This window comes from Gossypium hirsutum, chromosome D02 (genome assembly GCF_007990345.1).
Source record: "Gossypium hirsutum isolate 1008001.06 chromosome D02, Gossypium_hirsutum_v2.1, whole genome shotgun sequence".
Classification (NCBI taxonomy): domain Eukaryota; kingdom Viridiplantae; phylum Streptophyta; class Magnoliopsida; order Malvales; family Malvaceae; genus Gossypium; species Gossypium hirsutum.
Genome location: NC_053438.1, coordinates 42,826,389 through 42,838,402, shown reverse-complemented (window position 1 = coordinate 42,838,402; position 12,014 = coordinate 42,826,389). Strand labels below are relative to the sequence as shown.

Below are 12,014 nucleotides of genomic sequence, written 5' to 3'. Positions count from 1 at the left end.
CAGGTGGATGGGACCTGGCTGTATGGAAAATATACACAGATCCTACTTCTTGCAATTGCTCAAGACAGTAACAGAAACGTGTTCCCGATAGCATTTGCTATCGTAGATAAAGAGAACATGGAGTCTTGGGAATTCTTTCTCACAAAGCTGCGGAGGTATGTTATTAGGAACGATAACATTTGCATCATCTCCGATAGAAGAAAGGGTTTAATTGCAGCTATTAGGCGTTCCGGTGTGCCGTGGAGATCCGTTTACTGCATTCGTCACATTGCGTCTAACTTCTATAAAGATTATAAGAATGCAGATTGGAAGAGACAAGTCGTGGCAATAGGTAAATGATAACCTTATCTTTTCAATATAAGTTGTAATGTTTGATGTTATCGACTTACTAAAACTTATTTTTCGTTAATACGTATGCAGCGTACGAGTTAGAGCCACATATTTTCCTGCAAAGAATGATCCGACTTGAGAGTGACATGGAGGGGCAGACAAACACATTTTTCCGACAATGTTTGTGCACAATGGAGCCGTGGCAGTGGGCTTAAAGTTTTGACGAAGGCTTTCGTTATGGCCATATAACCACAAACTTAGTCGAGGGGATCAACGCTGTCTTGTTGAAAACACGTCATCTTCCGATTGCATCGGTATTTTCTACTACTTTCTACAGGCTGGCTACTTTGATGCCAAGAATGGGTCAGCAGCAAGTCGACCAAATTCAGACGGGATATGTGTTTGTCGAACATGTAAGGGATGCAATGGTCGTAAACCGTTGGTTGGCGAGGTCAATGAACATGGAAATATATTCACGACGACTGGAAATGTTTCGAGTTACTGAAAACATCGGTCGTCGACCTAGGTCCTACGGAGTTGATCTTCGAAACAGACGGTGCGAGTGCAAGAGGTTCGAAACACTTCATTATCCCTGCGCGCATGTCGTGGCAGCGTGTGCTAAAGTGAACCTTGATGCTGAACAATATGTCGATGATGTGTACATGCTGGAGCGCACATTGCGTGTCTGGGAGAATGAGTTCCCTGTCCTACCTGACCTATCTACGTGGGAGGTGCCGCCGATGACTTTCGAGCTTCTCCCAGACAGAGGGCTACGGAGGAATCCAATGGGTCGTCCGCAGTTAAGCAGAATCCGTAATGAGATGGGCATTAGGGAGAAATCTGACGGAAAGCGTTGTGGAATATGCAGGTTAAGTGGTCATAGCCGGAATAAATGCCCTAACCGAAACTTTCATGTTGGACAGTCGTCCGGATCGGGTTGAAATTGAGCTAATGCTGTAAAATTTTGATGTATATTGTTATAAAAAGTAATTTAATTAATAATAATTTTTATTATTCGGCTTATGCTTACGCTTAAATTGTATCCAAATTATTTCCAGATTAAGTTATAAAATACCATGTGCGTATTTGCAATTATTAAGATTATATCGAAAATAGAGGCATTCATAATTCGATTCAGCTTTAATATAATGAAAAAATAGAATAATGGATATTTATACAAAAAATTCAGAAGTAAGCAAAAATTAAAATAGAAATATTAAAATTATACAAAAAGTGCATTAAACCCCTAAAATTGATGGTTCGATGGTGTTGTCCTAGGGGTATACCTACGCGGAGGTCGACGCTCACGGCCTGGGTGATGACCAACATCCTCATCGTCCGCAGGTGGGGGTGTGGCAAACATAGAGGAAAGGTCCTGTGACTTGTTCGCCGCAGACGAACTTGTACCGGAATGAGTCTCATAATGCTACGGATACGTGTCGGACGGGCCGGGCATGCCGTACTGCGGCTGGGGGGATCCAAACAGTTCAAACTCGTAGGCGTATTCGCCCTCTGTGAAGCTCGGATAATATTCACCGCCCACCAAATCCGAACGATAGCCATGTGAATCCACATTTGACTGTGATTGTTCGGGATTTGGCTGGGGGTCCTGCTCGAGCTCTGCTGGTTGCGGAAAATAATATGCCATCGGATTCGGATCCATCGAGCTCGCTGCGTCTGATCCCCCAACTTGCTGCACGTACAGGGGGATTACAGTCGATTGGCCTCCAAGTAAATATGGCTTCCTGCAACTATAATACCATTGTGTACACTCTAATGATGGTTGCAGGTCGGTAGCCATAACCATCTGAGGAATTCAGCGCAATCGATCGTTCCACAATGCGACAAATTTCCGGTGCTTAATTCCCTAATCCAATTGAAATCTTCCTCTCTTTGTCAAGCCGTGATCTTCCCCCACCTGGCACGGCAGATCCGGGATAGGTTGGATGCAGCCAAACTGCCGAAGCACCTGATCTCCGTGATACCACTCGACGACGTTGAAATTTATAATTGGTGTGTTAGTGCACCATATGTGCTAATCAACGAGTGCGGACGAGGGTACAACATTTGTAATTTCCGGGCTTCGATATGACATCCATATAAACTGCATGAGTAATAACATTGTAACGAGTTAGACCGATAACATGTGAGTAAGATATAGAAATAGAATAGATGTCATGAATATTAGAATAGCAGCTTACCCCTTCCCAGGCATGTTGTTCAATCCTGAGGCGGTATATCGAGACATCACACGACCTCCCGATGCCTGGACGGGTCGTCCACCTACAAAAAATAGTATAGGGTTTAAGGTTGGTAACATTACTCAATATATTATGACTACAAATAATGACAATTTATATTTTATCACCTGAATGGCAGTGGATACAGATACAGTTGGTGACTAATGGACGCCAAAAACGGCATCCGATAAAGCGCCCAGGACTGTAGCAGTATGAGGCATCCGCCGATGTCTTTAACATGCGGCTCTGTCGCCCGACAAAGCTCCCGGTACAGCGTTGCTAGAACGGCGGAACCCCAACTATACGACCTAGCAGTGGACAAATCAGCTAGCAGGGGCAAGTACGACAAACGCGTACTGTCCCCATTTGCATCAGGCATGAATACTACCCCTATCATATGCATGATGTACGCTCGAGCAGCGCACATCAACTCACCTTTAGTGGCGGTCGCTGATAATTGTCCAATTTTGGCTTTTAGCCATATAAATTTTATGCCGGAAAAATATTTATCACCGTCCTCTAGCGACTCTCCTAGGAGTTGATAGCAAAGTGTAGCCAGATCGGTAAATGAAGATACTCTCGTTACGAGACTCCCGTCAATTGGGAGCCCAAGCTGCAATGCAACATCCTCCAAGGTCATCGTGCACTCCCCGCACGGCAAATGAAAAGTGTGGGTCTCCGGGCGCCACCGCTCCACTAGCGCAGATAATAAATCAAAGCGCAAGTCGGAGGACCGGAGCAATGCTACTGACCAAAATCGGCTAGCTCCAGGTACGGCATCAATTGTGCATCTGGAGCTTCCTTTAAAACACTCACACGGCCCCTTAATACTCGGAACGAGTCCTGATAGTGTTAAATTACAGAAAAATAATTACGATAACATAATTTATTTGTATATACTGCGTATATCCTTTTTAAATAAATAGAACTCGTGATTAACAAATAATAAATCATACCGCTTTATTAACCGCATCAGATATGTGTCTAATATCGCTTCGAATCAATCGAGCCATTGCGATGCCTGCAAGTTGAAAAAAAAGTTAGTAAAAAAATCTTACTTTGGCCATTTATTCGTATTTTTTTCTCCGCATTTTATTCCTTTAAAAAATATCATAATTTCTAATTTTATAATTACATTCTTTCAGTGCATAATGTTTGAAATTTATTAATTTAGTGTGTTATTTAAATAAATTTGGTGTAAAAAAATAACCCTTACCCCTGCCCTTTGCTCATATTATTTTCTCGATTTTTATTACTTTAAATAAAAATATATTATTCTCGTATTTTATTATTTTATATTATTTCAGTACATTTTCTTTAAAATATTTTGTATTAATTATTTCTGAATTTTAAAAAAAGTTAGTAATACACTCTTACTTCTGCCATTTGTTCGTATTTTTTTCTCCGCATTTTATTATTTTAAAAAATATCATAAACTTAGTCTTTTATAATTTTACATTATTTTAGTGCATAATGTTTGAAATTTATTAATTTAGTGTGTTAAAGGGGAATAAAAGAAAATAATAAATAAGGAGGGATAAAAAGACAATTAGCAACATATTGGTGCCGCCTTTTTATTCCCCTCCATCACCCTCTTTTTTTTCCTCTATTATTTTGGTAAATAAAAAAAAGTTTATAATATTTTGGTATATTTTTTTGTAATATTTTGGTAAAAAACCCGAAACAAAACCCTTTCCCCTGCCCTTTGGTCGTATTATTATTTTCCCGATTTTTATTACTTTCAATAAAAATATATTATTTTCGTATTTTATTATTTTATATTATTTCAGTACATTTTGTTTCAATTATTTGTATAAATTATTTCTGAATTTTTAAAAAAAATTTACTAATACACTCTTACTTCGGCCATTTGTTCGTATTTTTTATCCGCATTTTATTATTTTAAAAAATATCGTAATTTTTAATTTTATAATTTTACATTGTTTCAATTTATTATGTTTGAAATTTATTACATGTACATTTTTCGCATTTTATTATTTTCGATAAATATACAATTCCCGTTTTTTCTTTTCGTATTTTATGTTTTCTTAAACATATTTCTTTATCATTTTACTTTTAATGCTATTTTCCTAAAATTTTAATTTTAAATTCCTAAGTAAATTTCATAAAAAAAATCCCTAAACAATGTACATACCATCAATTTTTTCATTCTAAATATATTTCATAAAATATATATGCTAAATAAAATAATAAAATAAGTATAATGTACATAACATAAATTTTAAACACACAAATATCACAAAAAAAATTACCTTTTTTTTTCTTTTTTTCCTTCCTTCCCTCTTCTTCTTCTTTTTTTTTCTCTTCTCCTTTCCTTTTCTTTCCTTTTCTTTCCTTCTTTTTTCTTCCCCTTTCCTTTTCTTCTTCTTTCTTTGTTTTTTCTCTTCTCCTTCCCTTTTCTTTCCTCTCCTTTCGTTCTTTCTTTCTTTCTTTCCCTCTCCTTCTGCCCACCACCGGCCCCCCTATTATACATTGGTGCTGCCAATGATATTGGCACCATTGGTACCGTCAATGGCTTTGGCACCTTTGGTACCGCCAATGCCATTGGCGTGACCAGTGTCCCGTCACATCTGGCAGCCTTTTTTTAGTTTTTTTTGATATATTTTGGTAAATAAAAAAAATTATAATATTTTGATTATTTTTTATTTTTTATAATATTTTTGTAAAAAACCCTATTGGTGTGTTTGCAAAAAAAAAATTGAAATAAAAAATAATTTTTTATTCCTTCATTATTTTGGTAGAGTTAAAAATTAATTTTTTTAAAAAATACAAAAATTTAAATTATTTTTTTTTCCGTCTAATTTTCTTTGTTTGTAATTTCAAATTGGAATGAATTATTTTCACACTTTAATATAGAAATAATAATTTCTTTTATGTGTCCTTTTCACTTACAAATTCCTACTTGTCTTCGCAAATGCTAAACATTACTTGTGTTCCATAAAATTTGACACGATTCTTTGAACAATCTTTATTTCCCATCGAAGAAAATATCCTAAATTACGAAATTAGAAAAAGAATTTTAACATCGGAATTAAATTATATATTTTTAAAATAATAAAATATAATTTTTTATTCTAATAATTTATATTTTTATAATTTTTAAAAATTTAAATTAAATTTTTATTATTTTTGAGAGGTAAAATATAACTTTATCATTATTAATTTAAAATTATAAAAAATCTAAATTAAAAATTGAAGATTTTAGGGCAATTGCAACCGAACAGCCAAATTTATAAAATTAAAAAAGAAATATGATGAAATTTGAATTGGTGACAAAATGTTCAAACATTTAGCGTACTGTTTGAATTAAAGATGATCTGATTTGGTTACAGCCAGACTACTATTTCTCCTAAATCCAAGGGTTAATGGTTGGTAGGGGCTAATTGTAAAAGCAGCAAAATTGCAGGCAAAATGAAAATAAAAAGAAATCCACCCTGGGTAATTGTAAGCGTAATCAATTTTTTGATTGATTCCATGAAGTTGAGAATAATCCAACAAGACGGCAATTTCATATGTTTGAAGAAATTATTTATGAAGAAACAAAACACAAACAACACAACCCTAAGGGCCTAAGCCTAAGCCTTACCTTTCTTTCAATCAATTAAATTTTTTTGAATCCTACGGCTTAGATCCTTTGCCATTAGCCGCCAAGGAAGCACTCATCATCTTCTGGAACTCCTCGAAATTGACATTGCCATCACCGTCTGAATCTACGGACTTGATCATCCTAGCACAATCATCAACCGAACACTTCATCCCTAGCTGATTCAGAACCAGGTGCAACTCGCTCGTCGAAATCAGGCCGTTCTTGTCCTGGTCGTACAAATCGAAGGCGTCGCGCAGCTCCAAGGCGGCGGTGACTTCATCGGATGAAGACCGGAAGAGAGAGGAGAACTCGGAGAGGTTGATGAAGCCGTCTTTGTCGGTGTCGATGTCTTCCAAGACACGTTTGAGTTCTTCCTCAGTGATGCTGGAGCCCATTGATTTCAACACATCGCGGAGCTCCGTCACCGAGATCTTGCCATCCCTGTTGGCGTCGAACTGGTTGAAGACTTTTTGGAGTTCCTCCTGGTTGACGTTGGAGGATTTCTGGGTTGGAGTTGCCGACATGGTTGCTTTAGCCTCAAAGAATGGAAAATGGAGTAATTGTGGGAGCCGATTTGGAAGGCGAGGTGGGCTTTATAAGCCAGGAGGCAAAACAGAACAACAGTTAAAATGCTACTAAATTGTTTGGTTGAATGAAATGGAATAGGGACGTAATAGTAATATTATGTTTGGTTGAATGAAATAGAGATCTAATAGCATAATGAAAAAAACTAAAATGACTAGAATACCCTTAGTATAAATTTATTTTGGTAAATGATTATTGTTATTGTTATTTAAATTTTAATAAAATTATTAATATCAATAATAAATAATTTAATCATATTTAAACATAATTATTATTAAATATAATATAATTGAAATATATAATTTAATAAAATTCTTAATAATCAATATTTTTATATGAATTTACTCAAATCATAATATATGATACTATAAAATATAATTTAACATAATTATTATTAAATATATTATAATTAAAATATATAATTTAATAAAATCCTTAATAATTAATAGTCTTATGAATTTACTAAAATCATAATATATGATCTATAAAATATAATTTGAAATAATTAATATTAAATATATTTTAATTAAAATATATGATTTAATAAAATTTAAAATAATTATAACTAATAAATTTTCTTATATGAATTTGTATAATTTAAAATAATTATTATTTCATGTAATTTAATAATGATATATAATTTCATAAAATTCTTGATAATAAATTTTATTATATGAATTTATATAATTTAAAATAATTAATATTAAATATAATTTAATAATGATATATAATTTCATAAAATTCTTGATAATAAATTTTCTTATATGAATTTAGAATCTTAACGAAGCAAAAAATAGAACATTAACATTAACATTAACATTAACAATGAATATTTGTTTTTTAATCAACAATGTTACCAAATACTTTTTTTTAATCAAGTTGTTTTTTAATCAATCATAATAACAATGAATATTTGTTTTGTAATCAAGTTGTTTACTTGATTATATCTAATGATCCAATTTAAATATATTGAATATTTGTTTTTTAATTAAGTTGTTTACTTGATTATATTAATATTATTAAAATAATATTTTTAATTTTAATTAATTAAAAATATTTTTAATTAATGCGTTGTATATGGATATACACATTTAATTAGTTTTATTTTTAATAAAATATTTCTAATTTATTTCTTCAATTTTAATCACCTTACAATTTATTCATTGTATTATATCTAACGCCCCATCTAAGTAATCACTAGTGCAAGAAATCCTATAATTTCGTATGAATGTCAAGTTTACAATCTTATCTTCTTTAGTGATACATTGTGCTTTTGATTTTACAATATGTGACCCATATAAGCTTCTTGTTTTAGGAAGCTCTCATCTAGTTAAATAGATGATTTTCAAGCTCTTTTATCAATAGACTTGATGAATGTTCACATTTCAATCTTCCAATAGGCATAGTTTATTCTGTCCAAAAAAAGTAATTTTGAAGTTGAACTACCTTCCTTCATAAAATTCATTTTAACTCACCAAATAGAAAATCACACCAAAAGCTTTTGTTATTAGGCTTGTTGTATATACTTGTTGGCATAAATTGTAAGACAAAAATATTTGTTTAAACAAATCCAAGAACAATAACAGCAATTGCTTATGCAATTCAATATCAAATCTTTCTAGAAATAACAATAACAACAATTGTTTTAACACTTACCCAAATTATAATGATTCAAGTAGCTAAAATTAAAAAAATACTTGTAAGCACAAATTCTTATTTACTTTACCAAATAGAAAATAAATAGCTAAAAGCCCGAAAAAATAAAATAATTTCCAAAAAAAATTAAAACTCCATGCAAAAAATCAACATGTATGCTAACAGTTTTACTGTGTTTCTCTGTATTTGATTTTGAAGTCTTACAAGTTTAGAAGATTGGATAAGTTACCAAACCTCTTGAATTGCAACTAGAGCTTCAGTTTGCCAACGATTTATGTCTGGAGCAAATCGGTAGCTAACAGTCCAATAACTACAAAATTTCACATAGAACATCAATATACTGGAACAACAGTGGTCAGATACACCAGGCGCAATAAAATTTCATTATGTATCATATGAAAAGTATTTCATTGATTTATATCGGACACCATCTTGTAAAGGTGACTGTATGAAACAACAAAGCTAAACTCCGGCTTCAACTTGTATCAAAGACAATGATTCAAATCTGCTTACATGTAGAAAAAACAAAAGACACTAACAAGGCAGCCAATGAAACTCATTACACTATTGCACTTCAAACCAATGAGACTTAAATTAACAGCAAGTCAAGCAAAATGTTGAGCTTAAGCTTCATCAATGGAAGAAAGGAATACAGCTACAAAAACATGGCTGCTTCCATTGACAAATTCCAACTACAAGAAGTTTCAGACCAAAATAATGAACTGAAACAAGACAACGAGACATGAACGTGCAAAAAGTAATTCATTTGCTCTTCAAGGGCAACATGACACATCCTACAAAATACTAATGCTGCAGCCTATGCTAACTCACTTCTAATTAATTCTCATTCCTTTGACTTCCTCCGCAATCTCCTTAAGCTGAACCGGATTATACAAAAATATTCGAGGATGACGATTAAGCAGCATAAGGATATTCGATTCAGGGACTCCAATTCCTCTCAAAACATATATTCGGTGAAATAAAAACAAATGCAACAACAACACAAATTTCTTCTTCCTTTTTTTTTGGCTCATCTCTAGGCAGAGGATTAAGTATTCTCTGTCTGAAGCACCATGATATATAATTTCTTCCTTCGAATTTTACTCTTATACCAAATTTCTTCTCTTCTCTTCGCTAATTTCAGTGAACATGAGTTCATCAACACAAAAACTTATCATCTTTATAATCAATCACCAGAGACGTAATATATAATAAAGAGAACAACAGACAGAAGAGACCTATGCAAGTCCTTGCGGCAGCTCCAATTAGAATTTTGTTGTCATTGAGTGCTGCGTGTTAACCCAGTTCGAGATACGTTTCTGCATAAGTTTGAGAAATTTTATGTTACATTGAATGCCAATGTTTGGAATATGCTAAACATGAAATCAAAGGAAAACAAGCTAGCATGTTTGCATTTACCGAATACAGGCCTTGACTCTTGGTCAAGCAAGTCACAGAAAATCAATTAGGTGGAATATCAAAAAAGAACTAAAAAGTAGATTATTTTTTAAGTGATCACTACTACTTTTAGTACCAAATTACAATGAATCCTAACAGATCAAATGACACTGATTCACATGTTCATTGGTCTTCAAACCATCTACAGATTGAAGGGTGCACTAACGTTGATGGGGTAGCTGCAAAACTGACAGATCTCTACTTCATGCTATTAAACATTTGTGGGAGGAAATTTTGTAAGTAGGAGAAGCAAGAAACAAAAAATGCAGTAGCTCAGAGTGGAGTAGAAGCTGAATTTAGAGCAGCAAATCTAGAAGCCATTATCAATCGTTTTTGTTGTCAACAGGACATTCGCATACCTCGAGCAACCTCTCAAATTACCCTGATTGGGGTACCATTTCAAATAAAGAACAACACCAACTCAGAAAATGAACAATATCAAACATATTTTTAGTATTCATATACAGCATTTTTTTCATCATGATAAATGACAGAGCCTAACAAATTCATAAAACAAAAAAAACTTGAGAATGATGTCAATATCCAAAAGAAAATTATAATTAACCCTTGAATTGCAACCCATCAATAAAGGAGTCAAGATTAGGAATAGCTCAAGTAAAATTAGACTTTTTATTCAAGTTCAAGGCTGATAATTAATAAAAAAACCCCCACATCGCACCCTAAATAATAAGAAAAAGAAGAAAAAAAACCAACAAAATTATTAAGGCGGCGCTGCTTGCTCAGCCGCTTTCTTTTGCCATTACTTTACAGATATTAAACAAATAAACCGCAAAACTAATTGAGTAATGGAAGGAAGAAACGGATCACTGAATAAGCTATAAATAGTGAGGAACAAAAATGCAAAAAGAGAAAAAAAATAGATTAGGATGAAACGATTCGAGGGTTTACCCATTGAATCTTATTTGAAATTGAAAGCTCGGAAGATGATGAGATCGACTCCGATGAAAGACAGATAAGAGAATCAGAAAAACAAAGATAGATTTTGCTGATTTCAATTTTACAGAAATAAAAGTTGCAACATAAACATCTAAAGCAACAATTTTGCACCATTTAACACTCTGCCATGAATTGATACTGAAAAACGAGTGTTGAATTACAGATATAAAACTACAGGAGAAAAAAATTAAAATAGAAAAAGCCGAAGACAATGTTGAAGCAAAGATTCATACCTGAAATCGGCCTCCGATGAAGACAATGTTGAGGATTTGTTATGAAAGCAGAAGAAATGAGGACAGATCTGCAATACCGATGGAAGAAGAAGCAGAAATCTATGAGGACAGAAAAAGGAAATGAAAATAAGAAATAGGTAAGGATTCTCTAATCGGCTCTGGATAGGGGGAATATCTATTACGAGATCGAGTGTATTAGAGAAGGAACAGATTTGGGACGTAATGGTAATACAATCAACCAAACAACGGATTAAAGAGGGATTAGTGGGGCCCACCGATTAGGGGTGTATTGGCAGCCGATACACCTAACCAAACATGTTGTAATAATCCTACTTTATCCCTTCCTCATACCACTTCGCCCTTATTACAACTGCAAAATAAGTAAATTTGTGATGATACCCATTATTATTTGAAATTTGAAATTTGTTTCTGTTCCCACCTCCGTTTATTCAACTAACAGCATGTTTGGTTCGCTGTATTGGAATAGAGGCGTAATAGAATAGAGGCGTAATAGAATAAATGTGTAATAGAATAGAGGCGTAATAGCAAATCAATTGTTTGGTTGAATGTAATGGAATAGAGGCGTAATAGTAATCTTGTGTTTGGTTGAATGAAATAGAGGTGTAATAGCATAATGGAAAAAACTAAAATGACTAGAATACCCTTAACATAAATTTGTTTGGGTAAATGATTATTGTTATTATTATTTAAATTTTAATAAGATTATTAATATCAATAATAAATAATTTAATTATATTTAAACATAATTATTATTAAATATATTATAATTAAAATATATAATTTAATAAAATTCTTAATAATTAATATTCTTATATGAATTTACTCGAATCATAATATATGATACTATAAAAGATAATTTAACATAATTATTATTAAATATATTTTAATTAAAATATATAATTTAATAAAATTCTTAATAATTAATAT

General features: G+C 32.8%; 1 protein-coding gene across 8 annotated transcripts; it reads right to left on the bottom strand.

Moving 5' to 3' along the window:
* Positions 1-6,030: 6,030 nt before the first annotated feature.
* Positions 6,031-11,332, bottom strand: LOC107908484 (probable calcium-binding protein CML27). Of its 8 annotated transcripts, XM_041088649.1 has the most exons (5): positions 11,067-11,206; positions 10,786-10,833; positions 10,043-10,258; positions 8,623-9,737; positions 6,031-6,768 (listed from the first exon to the last, which is right to left on the bottom strand). In XM_041088649.1, the coding sequence occupies exon 5, from the start codon at positions 6,699-6,701 to the stop codon at positions 6,210-6,212; it is 492 nt and encodes a 163-aa protein (XP_040944583.1). In that variant the 5' UTR covers positions 6,702-6,768; positions 8,623-9,737; positions 10,043-10,258; positions 10,786-10,833; positions 11,067-11,206; the 3' UTR covers positions 6,031-6,209. The 8 variants fall into 8 exon arrangements, 7 of the variants coding, with proteins under 7 accessions (XP_040944583.1, XP_040944581.1, XP_040944580.1 ...); XM_041088647.1 differs by lacking the exons at positions 10,043-10,258; positions 10,786-10,833 and having other exon boundaries at positions 8,623-8,728; positions 9,657-9,737; positions 11,067-11,225; XM_041088646.1 differs by lacking the exons at positions 10,043-10,258; positions 10,786-10,833 and having other exon boundaries at positions 8,653-8,728; positions 9,657-9,737; positions 11,067-11,222.
* Positions 11,333-12,014: the final 682 nt, after the last annotated feature.